Raw genomic sequence first — 26,027 nt, 5'->3', positions numbered from 1 at the left:
CAAAACTATGACTAAAAAAGTCACATGTACTCCTATGTCCATAGAAACACTATTTACAATAACAAAGACATGGAAAAACCTAAATACCTATTTACAGATGAATGGATAAAGAAGATGTTGTAAACATAGAACACAATGGAATATTCAGTTCAATTCAGTTCAGTTGCTCAGTCGTGTCTGACTCTTTGCGACCACATGAATCGTAGCACGCCAGGCCTCCCGGTCCATCACCAACTCTCGGAATTTACTCAAACTCATGTCCATCGAGTAGGTGATTAGCAAAGAGTAGGATTAGCAAAGCAAAGTATTATGTACAGGATGGATAAAGATCCTACTATATGGCACATGGAACATATTCAATATTCTCTGATAAACCATAATGGAAAAGAACATGAAAAATAAAATATGTATAACTGAGTCACTATGCTGTACAGCAGAAATTAAACCAATATTGTAAATCAACCATACTTAAATTTAAAAAATTGAATCTCATGAGAACCATTTCTCTTATGAAAAATACCCTGTCACGTCTTAAAAAGCTCATTTGGTTTTGACCTCGAGGTGTCTCACTGTCCACTCATCGTCTGTTGCCCAGCAACACTGGCTTCACTGCATCACCTTAATACACCATGTTCATTCTCTGCTTTAAGTCAGTTCTTGCTCATCCTTCTAACCTCTAACTTTCTTAGGAAAATGCTCCATTGCCTCTTTGTCTAAGACAATGCTTCCTTTTCTGTGTTCTCATGGCACCTTGGTTCAGTTCAGTTCAGTCGCTCAGTCATGTCTGACTCTTTGCGACCCCATGAATTGCAGCACGCCAGGCCTCCTTGTCCATCACAAACTCCCGGAGTTCACCCAAATGCGTGTGCATCAAGTCAGTGATGCCCTCCAGCCATCTCATCCTCTGTAGTCCCCTTCTCCTCCTGCCCCCAACCCCTCCCAGCATCAGAGTCTTTTCCAATGGGTCAACACTTCGCATGGGGTGATCAAAGTATTGGAGTTTCAGCTTTAGCATCAGTCCTTCCAAATAACACCCAGGACTGATCTCCTTTAAAATGGACTGGTTGGATCTCCCTGCAGTCCAAGGGACTCTCAAGAGTCTTCTCCAACACCACAGTTCAAAAGCATCAATTCTTCAGTGCTCAGCTTTCTTCACGGTCCAACTCTCACATCCATCCATGACCACTGGAAAAACCATAGCCTTGACTAGACGGACCTTTGTTGGCCAAGTAATGTCTCTGGTTTTGAATATGCTGTCTAGGTTGGTCATAACTTTCCTTCCAAGGAGTAAGCGTCTTTTAATTTCATGGCTTCAATCACCATCTGCAGCGATTTTGGAGCCCCCCAAAATAAAGTCTGCCACTGTTTCCACTGTTTCCCCATCTATTTCCCAGGAAGTGATGGGACCAGATGCCATGATCTTTGTTTTCTGAATGTTGAGCTTTAAGCCAACTTTTTCACTCCTCTTTCACTTTCATCAAGAGGCTCTTTAGTTCCTCTTCACTGTCTGCCATAAGGGTGGTGTCATGGTAGTTACTGCAATTGTAATATGGAGGATGTAATCACATTTATTTAAATATTTAAGTTATTTAGTTAATGTTGGTCTCCCTAACAAAATGATAGGATCATTATGGCTGAGATTGAATCAGATTTTCCTCTCCAGTGCTTGGAATACCAAGTATGGTATATGTTAGAAAATGAAATCAATGATAAGTGAAGGTAGGAGAGGACGATGGGTTGTCTTCCCCCAAAAGTATTTCTCCACTTCAAGAATAAAATTTCTTTCCTACAAAAACTGTCCTGGTAACATGGGTTGGAAACATTGCTTCATCTAATTCCTTCATCAAGTTGCGACCAAGTATGATAAGTTTTATTTCCTATGAAATGTCCTTCACTTCAGACTCTTTCTCACTTTTTTAATTGTTATCCTTTTTGAGCTTTCTCTAGTCAACTCATTCCCAGTTAGTTTCACCAGAAGCTAACAGGCTTCACTGTCTCTACCTCTAGGTGCTAAGAACCAAGCTGTCAGCATCTGCCATAAATTTTAGGGCTTTCTTCTTTGGGCCTGATTCTCCCTGGTTTACATTTTTCTAATATCTTCTTTCATGTTGCATCACATATCCACTGGTGCCTCTTTATCAAGAACTTCTGCATCTGCATCCTCCTATCAATAAGATAGGATTTTCCATTACTCAGCAGCATTCATTCTCCTTTTCTCAATTATAGTATAAATTCCTAGGAGTAAGGACCATGCATGAGTGCATGCGTGCTAAGTCTCTCAGTCGTATCTGAGTCTTTGCAATCCTATGGAGTGTAGCCTGCCAGCCTCCTCTGTCCATGGGATTCTCCAGGCAAGAATACCAGAGTGTGTTGTCATGCCCTCCTCCAGGAGGTCTTCCTGACCTAGGGATTGAAGATACATTATATCTTCTGCCTTTGCAGGCAGGTTCTTTACTACTAGTGTCCCCTGGGAAGCCGAGTAGGGATGATGGTTCTTTAAAATATTTTAAGCACCACCTAGGTCATGAGTATATGGTTGTTTCCGTGGATTATTGTTCTTTAGTTGCTCTCAAAACATGAGGACATCTATGTATTTCTCATGTGTGTGTAGAGGAAGAAAATGCCCTTTGTGTCAACTATCGTGAAGAGATGAACAATACTCTGCTTCTTAAAAATAATCAATTACACCTGAATAAAAGTTTTATTTCTGTCTGCTAATAATGAGTTGTGTAAGGTAGATGATTGTCAACATTTTTGCAGTCTGTGGAATCTATAATCAAAGTCTTATAAGGAATCTTGTGATAGGCACAGCTGCATTTTCTTTTCCACTGATAGTGTCATCTCTCCCTTGTTTCTAAGAAACTTTAAATGTTCCAATGTTAACTGACTCAGGATAAAGATACTTAACACTTTCCTTCTTCAAGCCAAGCATTTTTAAATATGTGAGAACAGAGATTCTGAAACCTTAGCATGCTTAAGGATCATATGCTGAGTCAGTGAAGTCCCAGATTCCTGGGATCCACCCAGAAGTTCTGATTTAAGAGGTCTGAGGTGGGACATGAGACTTTGCTTTTCTATCATTCTCCAACATCAGATGATGTGGATGTCATTAATGTGCTGTGTAGAATTCAAATATAGCAAAATACATTCTTTTATCATCTATATTGGTCTTTTTTGCTTTCATTTTCTCTATCCTTTTTTACTGAGAACTGAAAGATTTCCCACTTTTACAAGATTAATTCTTCCTGTACTCCTTTATTTCTTTCAATTCAGTCACTCAGTTGTGTCCCACTCTTGGGACCCCATGGACTCTAGCCGGTCAGGTTCCTCTGTCCATGGGATTTTCCAGGCAAGAATACTGGAATGGGTTGCCATTTCCTTCTCCACTTATCACTTTAGAATATTACTTCTTCAGCTCAGACAGGGCCATAATTCTCACATTTCAAATCTCTCAGGTTGTGTCTTCTTGACTATTACCGAATAGTCTCACTGTTATACCCACCTCTAGGTTTATATTATATCCATCTCTCAATTATAATATAAATGAGAGAATTATACTATTATATATATGTATATATATTTAAAACTCTAGAGAATATATGGTTTACCTTAGGTCTCAAGACAAGTGTGGCTCAATACTGAAATTACCTAAATACTGTTTTAATATCTCAAAGTAATGAGGGTTTTCTATCCATCTTTAAAGTTTTGGCCTCAGATAGAGCATACCCTAAACCTGGTGAGTTCCCGTAGCCTTCTCCAGATGATGGCCCACTTCTCTGATTTTAGAGCAAAGTCTTCAAAAAGCTCAGTGTCTCCACTACTCGTTGCCAATTACTTTCAAACTGTTTGCCTTTAATCTTCTCTTGAACTGACTTCAAACTTTTGCTCTTACCATTCCACTGAATTCACTCTCGTCTACGTCAAAGTTCAGTTCTCAGTCTTTAAATTACTTGACCGCTCAGTAACACTTAACAGACTTGATCGTTTTTTTCTTATCTCAAACACTTAAAACAAAAACAAAAACAAAAAATCCTTGCTTTCAGAATACCCACCAAGCTCTCACTTTCCAGTGCAGACTTGTTTTCAGTCTCCTTGGCTGCTTGCTGCTCTTCCTTCTTCTTATTCACTTTTGTACCTCTCCTCTTTTCTGTCTTTTGTGTTTCATATATCTATAAACACATAGCTTTCAAATTATACCTTTAATTTCAACTTATTTTTCTAACTCTAGACATATATATTTAATTTCCAACTAAACATTTCTACAATAGCATTTTTACCATTTAAGATATGTTCTTTCAGTTGGTTTGATTTATATACTGCCTTGGAAACAGATACACAAATCAAAAGAGACTTTCTATGTTATGTAGCCCATCAAGTATGGAACTTGAACTCTCTATGGTCCATTTTGAAAGCTGATCCCATTACTCCATTTGCCACATGACATCTTCAACCCTTGCCTCTGGTTTCTCTTGGGATCTGAAAGAGTTTGGCTGCAAAAGAAATCTTTCTGGCCTTAGAGACTCAGTTCCCAAAGTTACTCATTAGTGAAAAACCTAGAGGAATTTTCTGTTGAGAAAGTTTCCTACAGATAGGGTTGAGGATGAAACTTAACAATTAAACAGAAGCCTAACATTGATTTGGAAGTCCCTTAGAAAAATTACTTAAAACACAAAACTTCTACTATTCACTGCTCTGTCTCCTTATGTAAGAATAACTTGAAGAGACTGATATACAGCTACAATCTATCATATGTGTCCTTTTATTTTTAGTGCTTTGAACTTTTGTCATAAAATATATTGAAGTTTATAAAATTATTTTCATACATCTATTGATAAAGTCATCTCAGTTGAGACCTGAAATATATTAAATGGAGCTAGTGCTTCCCTGCTGTACTCTTCCCAATTTCTGGACCACAGAATAATGCAGCTTAATTAAGTGTGTTTAAACTTCTGTATTTTGGGTAACAGTGTATCATGCAGCCGTAGGTAGCCATGTGCTCCTCTATAGTTTAGTCTCTATGAAGGTTAGATTATGTAAAAAATTCTGATCCATAGAAATTCTGGTCTGAGATAGTTCAGGGTTAAGACGCCTTCTCCCCAAACACTTTCTTTTATAAACAAAACTGGAATCGTCACTGTTTTGTCACTGAAACAAAACTGGACCAAAGAAGGTAAAGTTGGAGAACCATGTGAGTAAGATTAGAACCAAATTCTTTGGATCTACAAAAGTGAATGTAAACATTGTGAACGATCAGTCCGTAATCTCAAAATATCCTCCTATATTCTTACCTGTATTTATCTCTATTTTACTTACTTATTATTATTTTTTTAATCTGTGGTTGTGCTGCCCAGCTTGTGGAATCTTAGTTCCCTAACCAGGGATTGAACCCCAGCCCTTGGCAGTGGAAGTGCATAGCCCTAACCACTCCAGGGACACCAGGAAATCCTGTATCTCTAATAGTTGTAAGTGCTGGCACTCCCCATGGTTTCAGGTCCAGTGACTCTTCTAAGAACGTAGAGGGTGAAAGTGAAGTCGCTCAGTCGTGTCCGACTCTTACCGACCCCATGGACCCCATGGACCCCATGGACTTACAGCCCACCAGGCTCCTCTGTCCATGGGATTTTGCAGGCAAGAGTACTGGAGTGGGGTGCCATTACCTTCTCCGTTAACAGTGGCAAGGCATATTATATTTACTTGGAGCTGGTATACTTGGTGACAGCCTTAGTGCCCTCGGACATGGCATGCTTGGCCAGCTTCCCAGAGAGCAGCAAGTGCACGGCGGTCTGGATCACCCTGGATGTGATAGAAAGTGAGGAACATAGTAATTCTTGTCTATTAACTCCAAAAATACTTCAGATATTACTATTTAATAGTTTTCACGTATTATAAGCTTGATGACAGGTAAGGAAAATAAGAGAAATTTTGGATGAGTTCTTCATATTTCACTGATATTCAGTTCAGTTCAGTTCAGTTCAGTCGCTCAGTCGTGTCCAACTCTTTGAGATGCCATGAATCGCAGCACCTCAGGCCTCCCTGTCCATCATCAACTCCCGGAGTTCACTCAGACTCACGTCCATCAAGTCAGTGATGCCATCCAGCCATCTCATCCTCCGTCGTCCCCTTCTCCTCCTACCCCCAATCCCTCCCAGCATCAGAGTCTTTTCCAATGAGTCAACTCTTCCCATGAGGTGGCCAAAGTACTGGAGTTTCAGCTTTAGCATCATTCCTTCCAAAGAAATCCCAGGGCTGATCTCCTTCAGAATGGACTGGTTGGATCTCCTTGCAGTCCAAGGGACTCTCAAGAGTCTTCTCCAACACCACAGTTCAAAAGCATCAATTCTTCAGCACACAGCCTTCTTCACAGTCCAACTCTCACATCCATGCATGACTACTGGAAAAACCATAGCCTTGACTAGACGAACCTTTGTTGGCAAAGTAATGTCTCTGCTTTTGAATATGCTATCTATGTTGGTCATAACTTTCCTTCCAAGGAGTAAGCGTCTTTTAATTTCATGGCTGCAATCACCATCTACAGTGATTTTGGAGCCCCCCAAAATAAAGTCTGACACTGTTTCCACTGTTTCCCCATCTAGTTCCCATGAAGTGATGGGACCAGATGCCATGATCATTGTTTTCTGAATGTTGAGCTTTAAGCCCACTTTTTCACTCTCCTCTTTCACTTTCATCAAGAGGCCTTTTAGTTCCTCTTCACTTTCTGCCATAAGGGTGGTGTCATCTGCATATCTGAGGTCATTGATATTTCTCCCGGCAATCTTGATTCCAGCTTGCACTTCTTCCAGTCCAGCATTTCTCATGATGTACTCTGCATAGAAGTTAAATAGGCAGGGTGACAATATACAGCCTTGACGTACTCCTTTTCCTATTTGGAACCAGTCTGTTGTTCCATGTCCAGTTCTAACTGTTGCTTCCTGACCTGCATACAGGTTTCTCAAGAGGCAGGTCAGGTGGTCTGGTATTCCCATCTCTTTCAGAATTTTCCACAGTTTATTGTGATCCACACAGTCAAAGGCTTTGGCATAGTCAAGAAAGCAGAAATAGATGTTTTTCTGGAACTCTCTTTCTTTTTCCATGATCCAGTGGATGTTGGCAATTTGATCTCTGGTTCCTCTGCCTTTTCTAAAACCAGCTTGAACATCAGGAAGTTCATGGTTCACATATTGCTGAAGCCTGGCTTGGAGAATTTTGAGCATTACTTTACTAGCATGTGAGATGAGTGCAATTGTGCGGTAGTTTGAGCATTCTTTGGCATTGCCTTTCTTTGGGATTGGAATGAAAACGGACCTTTTCTAGTCCTGTAGCCACTGCTGAGTTTTCCAAATGTGCTGGCATATTGAGTGCAGCACTTTCACAGCATCATCTTTCAGGATTTGGAATAGCTCAACTGGAATTCCATCACCTCCACTAGCTTTGTTCGTAGTGATGCTTTCTAAGTCCCACTTGACTTCACATTCTAGGATGTCTGGCTCTAGGTCAGGGATCAAACCATCATGATTATCTGGGTCATAAAGATCTTTTTTGTACAGTTCTTCTGCGTATTCTGCCACCTCTTCTTAATATCTTCTGCTTCTGTTAGGTCCATACCATTTCTGTTTTTATCGAGCCCATCTTTGCTTGAAATGTTCCCTTGGTATCTCTGATTTTCTTGAAGAGATCTCTAGTCTTTTCCATTCTGTTGTTTTCCTCTATTTCTTTGCATTTATCATTGAGGAAGGCTTCCTTATCTCTCCTTGCTATTCTTTGGAACTCTGCATTCAGATGCTTATAACTTTCCTTTTCTCCTTTGCTTTTTGCTTCTCTTCTTTTCACAGCTATTTGTAAGGCCTCCCCAGACAGCCATTTTGCTTTTTTGCATTTCTTTTCCATGGGGATGGTCTTGATCCCTGTCTCCTGTACAATGTCACGAACCTCATTCCATAGTTCATCAGGCACTCTATCTATCAGATCTAGGCCCTAAATCTATTTCTCACTTCCATTGTATAATCATAAGGGATTTGATTTAGATCATACCTGAATGATAAATCAATTGGACCACCTGTCAAAGATAGTTGTAAAATATTGTTATAAATGGAGGCAGCTTAAAAGAAAGTGTCGGAAATACCTTTCTTGCCCATTGGTATATTTTCCCCTCAATTTTTGATCTCTTGAAAATTCAGTTCAAGACTTTTCCTTTTAATATATTTTCTTTTTGATTTCTATATTTACTTTCACAGATTACAGTGTGATATAATATGATGTAATATCATAATTATAATCATAATTATATATGATATAAGGTAATATCATAATCAGTGATATTTCAAAGTCTCGAAACTCAATTTTCAAGAGACCAAAAATTGAGGGGAAAATATACCAATTGGCAAGAAAGGTATTCCCAAGACATTTTTTTTAAGCTGCCTCCACTTATAACAATATTTTGCAATTATCTTTGACAGGTGGTCCAATTGACTTATAAAACATATTTGGAGTCAGAGTTCACAAAATTCTTTAGATAAACCATTGGTTATTTTATCTCTGTTAATTAATACTCAAAATATGTTTTGCTTGAAGTACTTACTTGCTTCTGGATTGGAGAAAAACAAATCATGACATATATGATTCATCACTTAAAAATATCCTTTGGCTCATATTGAGTTACCATTTATTTTTCAGGTTGAGTAATCAGGGCCATTGATTCAATACCTTAAAATATTACAGCATAAGACTTTTATTGTTCACATTTTGATATATAAACTTACAGGGAACACACAGGTAAACAGACCTAAATACTATTCAACTACAGAGTGCATGGGGAACTAAGGCAAATTTCTGTATCTAATTTTATTCAAGAACACAAAAGAATACCTAGCAAATCAGTTTCATCAATAGATATCTCCCAAACAGATTCAGCATTAAGATTCCATGTCTGTTTGTTTAAGTTTCCATTATATTATCTAGAAATGCATTATTTAACAAAATATACTGGATTTACCCATTTACATTTCGTTTATATACTTCCTTCTGTTTTTACAAATGGCAAACAATTAGAAAAGCAGTATAACTTCAATGTCAATTTTCTCATTGCCCCTTTATATTTATGCCTCAGAAGAATTCTGTAGACTTCAGGTCAGAATCTTCTACTGATTGCTCTCCTCAAGGCCCCCTTCACTTCCTTGTTCCTCAAAGTATAGATCAGTGGATTTAGTACAGGAGTGACCACGGTGTACATAATGGCAATGATCCGTTCCTGCTCCACAGAGCTACCTGTGGCAGGACGAATATAAGTGAAAACTACGGGAGCATAGAAAAGAACAACTACCATGACGTGGGAGACACAAGTAGACAGTGCTTTATGGAGCATGCTGCAAGAATGGGTCTTGAAAAAAAGATAGATAATAATGTAGGAATAGGATAGAAGTGTTAGAAAAAATGGGCCAATGGCACAAGTCCCCGTGACAGTATTTAGCAGCCACTCATTGAGCTCAGTGTTCCTGCAGGCCAACTCCAACAATGGCTTAACATCACAGAAGAAGTGATGGATATGGTTGGAACCACAGAAGTTTAAGTGAGAGGTCATTACTGAGTGCAGCAGGGCATGGAAAAACCCAATAATCCAGACAGTGACAGCCATCTGGACACAGACCTGATGACTCATGATAAGGGGGTAACGAAGTGGTTTGCAGATAGCCACAAAGCGGTCAAAACCCATCACGGCCAGCAACATGGACTCTGTGCTGCCCAAGAAGTGGAGGAAATGAAGCTGGCTTATGCATCCCAAGAAAGAAATTGCTTTGTGTGTAGAGAAGAAGTTCTCCAGCATCTTTGGCAGAGTCACCGTGGAGTAGCAGATATCTAGACATGACAGGTTTCCCAGGAAAAAATACATAGGAGAATGGAGTCTTGGATCAGAGATGACAACCATCAGGATGGCTGCATTCCCAGCCACATTGACAATGTAAGTTGCAAGGAAAATCAGGAAAAGAACAGGCTGCAGTACTTGGATGTCTGTCACTCCCAGGAGGAGAAATTCAGTGACTGAGGTCTGATTCAGCATCACTTGAAAGAAAAGACAAAATAACATATGGAATGCAATCTCTGATGGGAACAGAGTCCCACAGCTGAGGATTTTCCTATCTAGACAATAATATTTTGAGGAATTGCTATTTAAATAAGGTCACGTGTTGGTTATGGACTGTTGCTCAAACATTTTAAGAATTAGATTTATCATTAATATTTTTCTTACTTCCAGGAAAGAAAAATGCCAGACTTTCTTTAGCCAGACTATCATCTTCTCTGATACAACTTGCCTTTTATCATCCTAAATCAACTCCAAAAGCAGGTAAATTTTAAGCACTCCACCACAGTGCTATCTCTTGACCTAGGAAGAAACCATCTGAAGTTTTTACTTAAGAAAAATAGACAATGAGAGAATAATAAGAGCTATAAGGAGATCTGAATCCAGATGCAGACATTGGAACACTTCCTATAAAAAGGAATCATTCAAAGCTTGGGAAATCTATGAAAGGAGAAAGATTTGATTTGACTAGAATAAAAAAGTGAATCAACTAGGGAAGATTTCCAGAGATCCCCAGGGATCATCACTTTTGTAGCTAGAGAAAATTTTGAGAAATTATCTAACCTTTATTACATCTTTGTTGCAGCCTGGCAGGGCAGAGATCAGAACCTGCCCCATGACAGGAGGGTGGGGCAAACCGCGCCCCTGAGATTGTCCTAGGAAGCACGCCCGACGAACATATGTGGAGCTGGCCGTGCTCTCTGCTCCGCTTCACTGGCTGCCCCTGTGTCCGTCTTCATGGAAACGAAGCAAGATGTTCCTGATTAACAGCAGAGCCTTAATTTTACTCCCTCTTGATGGTGCGCTGATCAAACTCCCCAGTGTAGATATTTCCTAATAATCTCATGTGACTTCTGCCAATAAAAGTGAGGGCTGAAAGGAGCCATCTTGTCTTCCTGCCATGGAGAGCAGGAGGGCCCCCTGACTCCCTGCTTGCCAAATTATATGTATCTGTTTTTTCATTACGCCCGCCCCCCCCCCCCCCCCCTCCCCGGGTTTCAGGTCTTTCTCACCTGCTGTGCTGGACGCTGCACATATTTTTTGTAAAGATGGCTTCAGGAATTCAGAGTAGCCTTCCTTGATAGCCATGTATATTTTGTATACTGTTAAACTTTATCACTCCTGATCAAGATACACATATGTCAAACATCGTTTTTGATTCTTTACTTGCAAAAGAAAATTATATTAAAAAAATTCCCTTGGGAGCAAAATCTTTCCCTAACATTTAAAGAAAATAACAATGAGATTTTCTGTACCAAATATTTATTTCACTGCATCTTGAATATTTATCGATTACATATTTACTTTGGAGACTATCTAGAGATATGGCAATAAAAATGTAGGCAACGAAGAGTCTTCATAATCCACAAAGACAAGTTTCATGGTAAGATAGGAAACAGGTCTAAATCCTTGACTTGTACATTTAATACAGGCAAGAAGACAGAGGATATGGGCAACTCCCTAGCCTGTCTCCTGGTTCATTCTCCTACCTGATTGACTGTTCAAATTCATAGCTAAGAAGGCTTATCAGATTGACACTTCGGAAAAGTAAATAGTAGAAAAATTTTTGAAAAATAAAGAGTAGAAAAATATTTAATGTGATAGTTTATACTGGAATTACAGCATAAGCTCTTCATCTTCTGAAATCTCTTCTTTCTGAAATTCTGCCTGTCTTTTATGATCCACAGATCTTCAGATATTCAAAGCCTGAGAGAGAGTGTCCCTGGGGTTTGGGAGGATTATTGAAAGAATAAACAAATTACCTTTCTATACCTGCAATATAAGAGAATTCTCCTTGGGGAATTCCGATTTTGAGTTCCATTTTTTTTCTTTATTTTCCTTCCTTCCTCTGTTTCTTTCTTAGTTTCATAACCACAGACAATAGAGTTCTCAAGGGCCTCAGGATTTCTTTAATTACCTTTCATTTCCTGGGACAGAGATTTGGATACACTTTCTCATGTTGAGGACTTCCATGGAAAAATGGAAGGAAATCGGGCAATGACAGTTAAGGAATGAGGGCCAGTCAGATCCCATTGGTCCATACAGAAAATTGATTATCATGAAAATATTATACTCATTTATTCCTGTGATTCTATGGAAAACAAAAAAGAGGACTAGGAAGAAGTAGTATTGCTTTTGTGTCTTCCAAATCTGACTATTCACTGCTGGTAGTAACATTTAAATATTTTCTTTAATTTTGGGATCCCCAAAGCTCACATTTATCTCCAGGAGACTGAGGCTGGTCTTTCCAATGTGTATCTTCACTTATTGCTATACCCTTTAGGTAACAATATTCTTTCTGCTTCATCCAAGGAATACCTATATGCAATGTGACATGGATCCAAGCATTCTAATTATTGTTGTAAATGCCATGTACTTTGTCCATCTATCACAGTTCATTTTTGTTGCATTTCATTCATTATATATTCATCACAATAATTGCTTGTCATAGTATGCCATGAATATAATATAAATAAATAATTATTGTGTGCTCATTGTTTAAGTTATTGTTCTGATTTCACATGTTTGTATTTCTGTCCTTCCTTGACAAACTCTACATCTTTAAGGGATGCCAAAATTGCTGGTAGACTCCCTCTCTACTTACAAAGCAATTTCTTTCTTCACATGCATAAGCCAGCTTCATTTCTTCCACTCCCCAGTGGCATGGGGCTTTAGGTAGGTGGCAAAGAGCGAGCTATAGAAGAGGATGACCATGGAGAGGTGGGAGGTGCATGTGGCCAGGGCTTTCTTTTTCCCCTGTGCTGATGGAATCCAAGCTACAGCAAGGAATATATGGGCATAAGAGCTTATGATTCAGAAAAGAGGGCTGATTCCTCAGAGTCCTGTCAGGACCATCATCAGGTTGTCATTGAGGTGGGCATCAGAGCAGGAAAGCCTTAAGAGAGGTTTAAAATCACACAAAAAATGAGGCATCTCTAGATTAGTATAGAATGATAGGTTAGCATCAAGGTTTGGGTCAAAGAGTCAGAATGGGCCACTCCCCATGACCTACCCACCAGCAGCCCACATCTGCAAGGAGTCATTAGGAGTGTATAGTGTAGAGGATGGCAGATGGCAGCGTAGCGCTTGATAGCCACTGCAGTCAAAAGCAGGTTGTCCTTATCAGCAAACTGCAAAGAAATATAATTGGGCCAGAGAGAGAGAGATTGATCTCTACCATGTGGATCGCTGCTCAAGTCATGTCCTACTCTTTGCAATCCCATGGACTATACAGTCCATGGAATTCTCCAGGCCAGAATACTGGAATGGGTAGCCTTTCCCTTTTCCAGGGGATCTTCCCCAACCCAGAGATTGAACCCTGGTCTCCCGCATTGTGGGCAGGTTGTTTACCAGCTGAGTCACAAGCGAAGCCTGAGAATATTGGAGTGGGTAGCCTATCCCTTCTCCAGCACATCTTCCCAACCCAGGGGTAAAACCAGGGTCTCCTGCATTGCAGGCGCATTCTTTACAAACTGAGCTATGAGGGAAGCCTAAATAATAATAATAATAATAATAAAATAAATAGAAATAAATAAAAAGAAAAAGGAAAGGTAATATAATAATATAATTCTCTGTGCTACACAAAGTGTCCTTGTTGCTTATCCATTAAAAAAGAAAAGAGATAAGCAACCAGGATACATTGTGTAGCAGATAGAATAATAGTAATTATTTTGTAATAACTTTTAATGGAGCATGATCTGTAAAAATAATGAATGACTATGCTGTACACTTGATAGTAGGATAATATTGTAAATAAACCATAATTCAATTTAAAAAAGATAAAAGTAATTAAACTTGCTAAGAAACTAGATCTCAATTGTTCCCACAGTTACTCATTAGAGAAAAACCTGGAGACATTTTTTCTTGAGAAAATTTCCTGTGGATAGGGTTGAGGAATCAAATCAACAATTAAGCAGAAGCTGGATATTGATTTGGAAATAAAATAAGAAAGATTACTTAAAACTTCACAATTTATGCCTCATTACTGCCCTGTCTCCTTAAGTAAGAATAGTTGGGAGAGACTGACATACAGGCATAGACTGCTATACATGTCCTTTTATTTTTATTGTTCTGAGAATTTCTGTCATGAAAATATATCGCAGTTGATCAAATTATTTTCCTACATCTATTAATAAAGTCATCTCAGTTGAGACCTGTAACGTCATTAAACAGAGTCAGTGCTTCCCTGCTGTACTCTTCCCAATTTCTGGATCACAGAATAATGAGGTTGAATTAAATAAGTGTTTAACCTTCTGTGTTTAGGGTGACAGTGTATCATGCAGCTATAGGTAATCATGTGCTCCTCTATAGTTTACAGCCTCCATGTAGGTTGGATTATGTCAAAGATTTTGTTCAACAGAAATTCTGAGATAGTCCAGAGTGTAAGATATCTTTCCCCCACATACATTCTTTTATTAACAAAACTGAAATTAAGAGGCCAAAGAAGGTAGAGTTGGAATATAGAAGAAACATGTGAGTACGATCAGAACCAAATCCTTTGGATTTACAAAAGTGAATGCAAACAATTTGAATAGTCTGTCTATCAGCTCAAAATATTCTTTTACAGTCTTATTTGTCTGTATCTCTATTTAATGTATTTATTTATTGGCTGTGCTGCCTGGCTCTGTGGTATCTTGTTTCCTAACCAGGGATTGAACCCAGACCCTCGAGAGTGGAAGTGCAGACTCTTCACCACTGAACTGCCTCAGCATTCTGTATCTCTAACTAGTTTTCAGTGCTGGCTCCCACCATGGTTTCAGGTCCAGTGGCATTTCTAGGAACTTAGAAAGTGAGGAACATAGTAATTCTTGTCAATTAGCTCCAAAAATACTTCTGCAATGACTATTTAATAGTTTTTACTTGGTATAAGTTTGGTGACAGATAAGAAAAACAAGACAAAAAATTTTTATGAATTCCGCACATTTCATCGGAGGAGGCAATGGCTACCCACCCAGTACTCTTGCCTGGAAAATCCCATGGATGTCGGAGCCTGTAGGCTGCAGTCTTTGGGGTGGTTAAAAGTTGGACGCGACTGAGCGGTTTCACTTTCCCTTTTCACTTTCATGCATTGGAGAAGGAAATGGCAACCTACTACAGCGTTCTTGCCTGGAGAATCCCAGGGACAGGGGAGCCTGGTGGGCTACTGTCTATGGGGTTGCACAGAGTTGGACACGACTGAAGTGACAGAGCAGCAGCAGCACCATATTTCATTGGTATTACATCATAATATATCATGTTACAGTCTGTGAAAATAAGTATAGAAATCAAGAAGCTAAATAAAAAGGAAGAATTTTAAAACTCAATTTTCCATTACTAGAAATTGAGGGGAAAATAACATCATAATGAACTAGAAAGATATTCCTGAGATTTTTTCATGCTGACTCCACTTTGAACAATATTTTACAGTAACTTTTGACAGGTTATTCAATTGAATTATTAAATATCTTTGGAGTCAGAGTTCACAAATATCTTTAGATAAATCATTAATTACACTATTAATTAGAACTCAGACTACTATTTATTTTAATTACTTGCCTCTCTGCTTAGAGAAAAAGAAATCATGACATACTGCTTAAAAACGTCCTTTAACTCATATGTGAGTTTATATTTGCTCTCTTGTGGAGTCCATGGCCCTAAATTAAAATCCTTAAAGTGTAGCATTTTAAAAAAACAGTTTAATTTAAAGTGTAATAATTTTTAAAAATTATTTTATTTTTTGGCTATGCCGTGCAACATGTGGGATCTTAGTTTCATGTCTAGGGACTGAACCTGTATCTTCTGCACTGGAAGCTTGGACTCTTAACCATTGGGCCACCAGAGAAGTCCCTGAAACAGTATAATTTTATTATTCACATTATGATATGTTAACTTGCAGGGAACACATAGGTAAACATACTTAAGTACTATCCAACTATATGATGTATGAGTAATTGAGGCAAATTTCTGTCTCTGATTTTATTCAAGAACACAAAAAATAGATAACAAATCATTTTTATCAACTGATATCTCGAAAACAAATTCAACAATAAAATTCAATGGACACTATCCCATTTATTCAAGTTTTCCTTATATTATGTAGGAATGCATTGTTTAACATGACTTACTGGACTTTTCCATTTATTATTCTTTTAGACAGTTCCTTTAGTTTCACAGATAGTAAACACTCCACCAAGCAGTATAATTCTATATCTCCAGTTTCTCATTGCCTGTTGATTTATGCCTGAGAAGAGTTTTCTAGTCTTCTTCAAGTCATTGTCTCCTTGATATCACCCTCCTCAAGGTCCTCTTTACTTCCTTGTTCCTCAAAGTATAGATCAGTGGATTTAGCACAGGAGTGACCACATTGTACATAAGGGCACTGATCTGATCCTGGTCCATGGGGCTACTTGAGGCAGGATGAATGTAAACAAAAACACCAGGGATGTAGAAAAGAACAACTACCAAGAGGTGGGAGGCACATGTAGACAGTGCTTTATGAAGCATGCTGCAAGAGTGGGTCTTGAAGAAAAGATAGACAATAATATAGAAATAGGACAGGAATGTTAGAAAGCATGAACCCGTGGCAATGGTGCCTGTGACATTATTGACCAGCCACTGGTTGAGCTCAGTGTTCCCACAGGCCGACTCCAGCAATGGCTTAACATCACAGAGGAAGTGATGGATATGGTTGGAACCACAGAAGTTTAAGCGAGAGGTCATTACTGAGTGCAGCAGGGCATGGAAAAAACCAATGATCCAAACAGCGACAGCCATCTGGATACAGACTTGATGATTCATGATAAGAGTATAATGAAGTGGTTTGCAGATAGCCACAAAGCGGTCAAAACCCATCACGGCCAGCAACATGGACTCAGTGCTGCCCATGAAGTGGAAGAAATGAAGCTGGCTTATGCAGCCCAAGAAAGAAATTGCTTTGTGTGTAGAGAGGAGGTTCTCCAGCATCTTTGGCAGACTCACTGTGGAGAAGCAGATATCTATACATGCCAGGTTTCCCAGGAAAAAATACATAGGAGAATGGAGTCTTGGATCAGAGGTGACAACCATCAGGATGGCTCCATTCCCAGCCACATTGACAATGTAAATTGCAAGGAAAAGCACAAAGAGAACAGGCTGCAGTACTTGGATGTCTGTCACTGGCAGGAGGAGAAATTCAGTGACTGATGTTTGATTCAGCATCACTTGAAAGAAAAGACAGAATAACATGGAATGTGATCTCTGATGGGAACCGGAGTCCTCCTGCTGAGAATTTTCTCACCCAGACAATAATATTTTGAGAGAGAGCATTGCTATTTAAATAGTCCCAGCATCACAGGTTGTACAATGTTTGGACCACTAGATTATTAAATATTGAAGTTACATGGTGTTTGTGGACTGTTACTCAAACACTTTTTAAAAATTAGATTTATCAATATTTTTCTTTCTTCCAGGGATTCAGAGCGTGTTGCCAGCCTGCCGTCTTCTCTAATAACACTTGTGTTTTATCATCCTAAGATGTAACAGAGAGTCAGTTTTTAAATAGTCCTCTACGCTGCTTTTTCTTACCAAAGTAAGAACATGTAAAATATCATGTATGAAACGAGGTGCCAGTCCAGGTTCGATGCACGATACTGGATGCTTGGGGCTGGTGCACTGGGACGACCCAGAGGGATGGAATGGGGAGGGAGGAGGGAGGAGGGTTCAGGATGGGGAACACATGTATACCTGTGGTGGATTCATTTTGATATTTGGCAAAACTAATACAGTTATGTAAAGTTTAAAAATAAAATAAAAAAAAAAAAAAAAAAGAACTCATTTGATGTACTTAAGAGAAATCAACAAAGAGAGAACAGTAAGAGCTCTAAGGAAATTGAAATAGAGATGCAAATCATGGAATGCTTTCTATAAAAAGGAAACATTTTAAGTTTGGGAAATCCTTCAAAGGAGAAGAAACAGATTTGATGTGACTAGAATTAAAAAGTGAATTCAGTAGGGAACATTTCTAGCAATCCCATGGGATTCTCATCCTTATAGCTAGAAAAACTTTGAGTAAATATCTAACCATTATTTCACCTTTATTGAAGGCTGGCTTCCAGGTATTCAGAGTAGCTTTCCTTGATAACCATGTATGTTTTGTATATTATTAAACTTTATCACTCCTGCTTAAGAGAAGCATGATATGCCAAATATCATTTTTGGTTCTCTACCCTCAAAACAAAATTGTTTCAAAAATCCTTGGGGAAGAGAACCGTTTCCTAACATCTAAAGATAATAGTATCAGACTTTATGTACCAAATGATTTATTTCACTGCATCCTGAATATTTAAAGATCACATATTTACTCTGGAGAACACTTAGAGAAAGGCAATAAAAATGTAGGCAGTAAAGAGCCTTCATAATCCACAAACACAATGGGGAGTCCATCATAGGATAGGAAACTAGCCCTAAATCCTGAGTATTCAACTTTAATACTAGCAAGAAGGTAGACAAAAGTGCAACTCCCCAGCCTGTCTCCTAGCTCATTCTCCTACCTGTTTGAGTGTTCAAATTCACCGCTAAGAAAGCTTACCAGGTTGACACTCCTGTAAAGTAAATAATAGAAAAACATTGAGAAAAATAAAGAGTAAAAATATATTTGAAGTGACAACTTATATTGGGACCAAGTATATAAGCTCTTCATCTTCCAAAACCTCTTCTTTCTGAAATTCTGCCTGTCTTTAATGTTCTACAGATCCTCAGACAAACCCTGAGTGAGAATATCCCTGGGGTTTGGAAGGCTTTTTCTATACCTGCAGTATGGGAGAATTCTCCTTGGGGATCTCCTATCTTGAGTTCCATTTTTGTTTTTTTCCAATCATTCCTATTTTCTTTCCTTACTGTACTTCTTTCTTATTTTAAGAATCACAGACAGTATAGGTCTCAATGGCCTACGTTTTCTTTTTTTTCCCCCAAACTTTAAACTTTCTATTATTAATTGGAGTATAGCCAATTAACAATGTGGTAGTTTCACATGAAGAGTGAAGGGACTCAGGTCATACATGTAATTGTATCCAGTCTTCCCTTGTAAATTCCCCTTGCATTCTGGCCAGCACATAACACTGAGAGAGTTCCATGTGCCATGCAATAGGTTCTTGTTGGTTATACATTTTAAATATAGCAGTGTGTACACAACCATACCAAAGTCCCTAACTATCCCTTCCCCTGGCACCCATAAATTCATTTTCTAAGTTTGTGAGTTTTTTTCTGTCCCACAAATAAGTTCATTTGTATCATTTCCTTTGAGAGTCCACATACAAAGCATGTCATATATTTCTCCTTCTCTGACTTACTTCACTTAGTATTGCACTCTCTAAAATTATCTTTCACTTCCTGGGACAGAGGTATGGATACACTTTCTCATCTTGGGGACTGCTCTGGGAGAATTCTATATAAAATGGAAGGAAATTGGGCCATGACAGTTAAGGAATGAGTCAGTCACATCGTATTGATCTGCACAGAAAGATGATTATTGTTTAGGTATTCTACTCATTTATTACTGTGGTTCTATGGAATACAAAAGAGGGGAATGAGGAGAAGTGGTATTACTTTTGTTCCTTCTGAGTCTGACACTTCACTGTTGGTGTTTATTTAAAAAAATAAAAATAAAAACTTTGATTTGTTTATTTTTGGCAGCACTGAGTCTTCACTGCTGTGCATGGCCTTTCTCCAGCTGTGGTGAGCCCAGGCTACTCCCTCGTTGTGGTGCACGGGCTTCTCATTGTGGTGGCATCTCGGGTTGCAGAGCATGGCCTCTAGAGGACTCGGGCTCTAGTAGTTGTGGTTCGCAGGCTCTAGCTTGGGATCAAGAGTTGTGGCACATGGGACTAGCTGCTCAGCAGCATATAAGATCTTCACAGACCAGTAATCAAACCTGTGTCCTCTGCATTGGCAGGCAGATTCTTTTTTTTTTTTTTTTTTTAAATTTTATTTTATTTTTAAGCTTTACATAATTGTATTAGTTTTGCCAAATATCAAAATGAATCCACCACAGGTATACATGTGTTCCCCATCCTGAACCCTCCTCCCTCCTCCCTCCCCATTCCATCCCTCTGGGTCGTCCCAGTGCACCAGCCCCAAGTATCCAGTATTGTGCATCGAGCAGGCAGATTCTTAACCACTGGAACACCAGGACTCTCCTACTGTTGGTATTAACACTCAAATATTTTCTTTTATTTTGGTGTCCCAGACCTCACACTTCTCCCTAGGAGAATGAGGCTGATATCTTTAGAGTGTTTCTTTACTTCTTGCTTCCTTTAGTAGTAGCTTTCTATCTGCTTCATCCAAGGAATATCTATATGCAATCCAAAATCTGTCCAAGCTTTCTAATTACCATTACAAATGCAATATACTCTGTCCACTTTTCAAATGTGTTTCGTTTTTGCCAAAGTTCATAATATACTCATCACATTAATAATTTCTTAATTATTAATTTCATCAGCAGCTTAACATGCTCACTGTCTCTACCCTCTATTACTAATGTCCATGTCATCAGCATCCATGCCATCGGCATATGAAACACATTTTGAAAAGATAAGTGTATACATATAGCTGACTTATGTGGCTGTACAGCAGAAACTAACACAGCATTGTAAAGCAATTATACTGCAATGAAAAAAAAAAAAAAACTGCATTCAGGAGAGCCACCATGATGACTCCTTTCCAGTCTCCTTGGCTGGTTACTGCTCTTCCTCCTTATTATCCACTTTTGTGCATCTCCTCTTCTCTGTCTTCTAGTTCTGTGCTTTATATATCAATAAACAGACAACTCTCAAGTTATACTTCTAATTTCAACTTATTTTCCTAGCTCTGGCTTATATATTTAACTTCTAACTAGGCAGTTCTACAGTAGCTGTCTTAACCATTAAGATATTTTTTTTCAGCTGGCTTGATTTACATACTGCATTGGAAACAGATACACAAATCAAATAGACTGTCAATCTTATGCAATCCACCAAGTGCAGAACTTGAACTGTCTATAGTCCGCTTTGAAAGCTCATCACATTACTCCATTTGTCAAATGACATCTTCAACGCTTGCCTCTTGCTACTCCAATCTCTATAAACAATGACCTTGGAATTAACCATTCTATCCAATGATATTGGTGAGTAGATGGGAAAGAACAAGGAAGCCAGGGCCTTGGAATACACTGATGAGACCAGGTAAAAATAATGTAGTTTAGAAGCTGGGCATTATCAATCTTTATCTCTCTTGTGACCAGAAGGATTTTGAGGAAGAAATCATTTTGGCCTTAGAGATCAATTCCCAGAGTTACTCATTAGAGAAAAGTCTGGATGAAATTTTTCTTGAGAAAATTTCCTATAGATAGGGCTGAGGAATAAAATCAATAAACAGAAGTCTAACACTGATCTGGACATAAAAGCAGAAAGATTACTTAAAACTCACAATTTCTGTTTAGTCACTGCCCTGTCTCCTTATATAAGAATAGCTCAAAGAGACTGTCATATGGTCATAACACATTATTCGTGTCTTTTTATTTTTATTGTTCTGAGAACATTTGTCATACAAATACACTGAAGTTTAACAAATTATTTCATTCATCTGTTGATAAAGTCATCTCAGTTGAGACCTGAAACATTAAATAGAGTCAGTGCTTTTCTGTTGTACTTTCCCCAATTTCTGAATTACCTAATAATGCAGTTTAATTAAATAGGTGTTTAACCATCTGTGTTTAGGGTGACAGCGTGTCATAAAGCAATAGGTAACCATGTGCTCCTCTACAGTTTACAGTCTCTACGAAGCTTGGATTATGTCAAAAATTCTTTTCACAGGTATACATTTGCTTCCCATCCTGAACCCTCCTCCCTCCTCCCTCCCCACACCATCCCTCTGGGTCGTCCCAGTGCACCAGCCCCAAGCATCCAGTATCGTGCATTGAACCTGGACTGGCAACTCGTTTCATACATGATATTACACATGTTTCAATGCCATTCTCCCAAATCTGTGGTGGATTTGTTTTGATGTTTGGCAAAACTAATACAGTGTTTCAGGTTTAAAAATAAAAAAAAAGAAAAAAAAAAGAAAAAAAAATTCTGTTCAATAGAAATCCTGTCTGAGATAGTGCAGGAGGTAAGATGCCTTCTCCCACACACATTCCTTTATAAACAAAATTGGAATCAAGAGACCAAAGAAGGTAGGGTTGGAAGATGGAAGAACCATGTGAGTAAGGTTAGAACCAAATTTCTTGGGTTTACAAAGTGAATGTAAAAAATTTGAGCAGTCTGTCTGTGACCTCAAAATATTCTTTTATAGTCTTATCTGTCTGTATCTCTATTTTATTTATTTATTATTCCTACTTTTAATTTATTGACTGTGTTACTTGTTTTGTGGGATCTTAGCTTCCCAACCAGGAATTGAACTTGTGCTTTCAGCAGGAAAAATATGGAGTCCTAAACACCGGACACCAGGGAATTCTGTATCTCTAAATAGTTGTAAGTATTGGCACCCACCATGGTTTCAGATTCAGTGGCACGTCTAGGAACTTAGAAAGTGAGGAACATAGTAATTCTTGTCTATTAGCCTCCAAACATACTTCAGCAATTATTATTTAATAACTTTTACTTAGTATAGCTTGGTGACAGGTAAGGAAAGTAAGACAAATTTTTGATGAATTCTTTATATTTCTGGGCAGGAAGAAGCACAAGCTGGAATCAAGATTGCTGGGAGAAATATCAATAACCTCAGATACGAAGATGACATCACTCTTATGGCAGAAAGTGAAGAGGAACTCAAAAGCCTCTTGATGAAAGCGAAAGAGGAGAGTGAAAAAGTTGGCTTAAAGCTCAACATTCAGAAAAGTAAGATCATGGCATCTGGTCCCACCACTTCATTGGAAATAGATGGGGAAACAGTGGAAACAGTGGCAGACTTTATTTTTTGGGGCTCCAAAATCACTGTAGATGGTGATTGCAGCCATGAAATTAAAAGACGCTTACTCCTTGGAAGGAAAGTTATGACCAACCTAGATAGCATATTCAAAAGCAGAGACATTACTTTGCCAACAAAGGTCCGTCTAATCAAGGCTATGGTTTTTCCTGTGGTCATGTATGGATGTGAGAGTTGGACTGTGAAGAAGCTGAGTGCCAAAGAATTGATGCTTTTGAACTGTGGTGTTGGAGAAGACTCTTGAGAGTCCCTTGGACTGCAAGGAGATACAACCAGTCCATTCTTTTTTATTTTTTTATTTTTAAACTTTACAATATTGTATTAGTTTTGCCAAATATCGAAATAAATCCGCCACAGGTATACATGTGTTCCCCATCCTGAACCCTCCTCCCTCCTCCCTCCCCATACCATCCCTCTGGGTCATCCCAGTGCACCAGCCCCAAGCATCCAGTATCGTGCATTGACAACCAGTCCATTCTAAAGGAGATCAGTCCTGGGTGTTCTTTGGAAGGAATGATGCTGAAGTTGAAACTCCATGCTTGGGGCTGGTGCACTGGGACGACCCAGAGGGATGGAATGGGGAGGGAGGAGGGAAGAGGGTTCAGGATCGGGAACACATATATACCTGTGGTGGATTCATTTTGATATTTGGCAAATCTAATACAGTTATGTAAAGTTTAAAAATAAAAAAAAATAAAAAAAATAAAGTAACATTAAAAATAATAAATCCTTAATATTATCAAAAAAAAAAAAAAAGAAACTCCAGTACTTTGGCCACCTGATGTGAAGAACTAACTCATTGGAAAAGACTCTGATGCTGGGAGGGATTGGGGGCAGGAGGAGAAGGGGACGACAGAGGATGAGATGGCTGGGTGGCATCATCGACTTGATGGACATGAGTTTGAGTGAACTCCAGCAGTTGGTGATGGACAGGGAGGCCTGGTGTGCTACAATTCTTGGGGTCACAAAGAGTCGGACATGACTGAGCGACTGAACTGAACTGAACTGATATCACATTACAATCTGTGAAAAAAAGTATAAAAATCAAAGAAGAAAATAAATGATAGGGAAAGTTCTGAAACTCAATATTCATAACCAAAAACTGAGGGGAAAATAACATGCTAAAAGCTAGAAATGGGAGGAGAGGAGCCAAGATGGCGGAGGAGTAGGACGGGGAGAACACTTTCTCCCCCACAAATTCATCAAAAGAGCATTTAAACGTCGAGTAAATTCCATAAAACAACTTCTGAATGCCGGCAGAGGACATCAGGCACCCAGAAAAGCAGCCCAACTCTTCGAAAGGAGGTAGGAAAAAATATAAAATACAAAAAAAGAGACAAAAGAGGGAGGGACGGAGTTCCGTCCCGGGAAGGGAGTCTTAAAAAGAGAGAAGTTTCCAAACACCAGGAAACCCTCTCACTGCCGAATCTGTGCCGAGCTTTGGAAGCACAGAGGGCAACATAAAAGGGAGGGGAAAAAAAATAAACAATTAAAAATCGCGGATTGTGAGCCCTACGGTAACTCCCCCAGCGGAGAAGCAGCGCAGACGCCTGCACACGGCATTAGCAAGCGGGGGCTGGGCAGGGAAGTGCGGCGCGGGCTGTGTCCCTTAGAGTAAGAATCGGGCCGAATGTCCTGAGCGCTATCTGAGCGAAATAATTTGGGCTAGCAAACCAGACTGTGGGATATCTACCACGCGAAAAGCCAGCCCTAACCTAAGACACCGCCAGGCCCACGCACAGAACAAAGGACTGAACAGAGATAGCCGGCTGCAGACCTTCCCCCTCCGGTGACAGGCAGCCAGAGCCGGAAGGGGGCAATCGCAGCCCCAGAGAGACACTATCTATAAAACTGTAAGCAGGCTTCTTTGCTAACTAAAACTTCTTGGGGGTCTGGATGGTCAACATCTGCCTGAGAAGGTGCGCCGGTTTTACACCCAGATAACCGAGTGGCGGGGAGGCGATAAGTCGCAGCATTGGCGCCCGCCAAACACCTCATCACCTGAGCTGCTCGGATCTGGGAAGAACACAAAACGCAGGCCCAACCGAGTCTGCGCCTCTGAGGACTACCCGAGTGCCTGAACCTGAGCGGCTTGGACCTGGGAGCTCAGCCCAGGGCCGGCCTCTGATTGTTCCCGGCGGAACAACCTAGAGCTCAAGCAGTGTGGGCAGGGAGGCTACACGCGCCATGAGCGGGGGCAGACCCAGTGTGGCTGAGGCACTGCGAGCGCACGCCGGTGTTATCTGTTTGCAGCATCCCTCCCTCCCTCCCCACAGCGCGGCTGAACAAGTGAGCCTAAATTAAAAAAAAAAAAAAAAAAAAAATAGTGTCCTCAACCATCCCCTTTGTGTCAGGGCGGGAACCAGACACTGAAGAGACCAGCAAACAGAAGAAGCTATAACAGAGGGAAACGCCTTGGAAGCTACAGGCCATAGATTCAAACCCTGTGGTTACTACGGATTACATAGGAAGGGGCCTATAGATCTTGAGAAATATAAGTCGGACTAAGGAACTGCCAAAAATGAACTGAACCCACAATACTCACACCAAAACCAGAGAAAGACCTAGATATATTTTTACTATTTTTACGATCAATCTTTCTTTCCTTTTTTTTTTTTTAATTAAAAAAAATTTTTTTTTAAGTCCTCTATTGTCCTTTAATTTTCACTATTATAACTATTACTTTGCAAAAAAAAAAAAGACCCTATTTTTTTTTCTTCTTCAGCAAACTTCATATATATATTTTATAATTTTTTGACCGTGTTTTTTTTTTTTTCTTTTTTCTTTTTTCTTTTTCTTCTTTTCTTTAACATTGTATTTTTGAAATTCCAAATTCTACTCTAGATTTTTAATTTTAGCCTTTTGATATATGTTATCAATTTTGTACCTATAGTTTTTTTCATAATTTCTGTGACTTTTTTTTTCCTCTGTTTCTTTCTTTTCTTCTTTTATATAACATCGTATATCTGCAATTCCAAACTCTACTCAAGATTTTTAATTTATGCTTTTTGGTATTTGATATCAATTTTGTACCTGT

The 26,027-nt window shown here is 39.1% G+C and overlaps 2 protein-coding genes and 1 pseudogene across 2 annotated transcripts; all 3 read right to left on the bottom strand.

Moving 5' to 3' along the window:
• Window positions 1–9,124: 9,124 nt before the first annotated feature.
• On the bottom strand, window positions 9,125–10,078 carry LOC129647184 (olfactory receptor 12D2-like). The gene has a single exon (XM_055574382.1). The coding sequence runs from the start codon at window positions 10,076–10,078 to the stop codon at window positions 9,125–9,127; it is 954 nt and encodes a 317-aa protein (XP_055430357.1).
• Window positions 10,079–12,712: 2,634 nt separating this feature from the next.
• LOC129647183 (olfactory receptor 24-like) lies at window positions 12,713–14,397 on the bottom strand (annotated as a pseudogene).
• Window positions 14,398–16,321: 1,924 nt separating this feature from the next.
• Window positions 16,322–17,416, bottom strand: LOC129647523 (olfactory receptor 12D2-like). Its single transcript, XM_055574597.1, has one exon. It carries the CDS (start codon window positions 17,273–17,275, stop codon window positions 16,322–16,324), a length of 954 nt encoding a protein of 317 aa, XP_055430572.1. The 5' UTR covers window positions 17,276–17,416.
• Between the last annotated feature and the right edge of the window lie 8,611 nt (window positions 17,417–26,027).

The sequence above is a fragment of the Bubalus kerabau genome, chromosome 3 (genome assembly GCF_029407905.1).
Source record: "Bubalus kerabau isolate K-KA32 ecotype Philippines breed swamp buffalo chromosome 3, PCC_UOA_SB_1v2, whole genome shotgun sequence".
NCBI lineage: Eukaryota > Metazoa > Chordata > Mammalia > Artiodactyla > Bovidae > Bubalus > Bubalus kerabau.
Note: the sequence above shows the minus strand (reverse complement) of the source record. Positions and strands in the feature narration are given on the sequence as shown.

Bases quoted from the DNA above. Each gene is read 5' to 3' on its own strand.
- LOC129647184 (XM_055574382.1), bottom strand. From the start codon at position 10,078: ATGTTATTTTGTCTTTTCTTTCAAGTGATGCTGAATCAGACCTCAGTC.
- LOC129647523 (XM_055574597.1), bottom strand. From the start codon at position 17,275: ATGTTATTCTGTCTTTTCTTTCAAGTGATGCTGAATCAAACATCAGTC.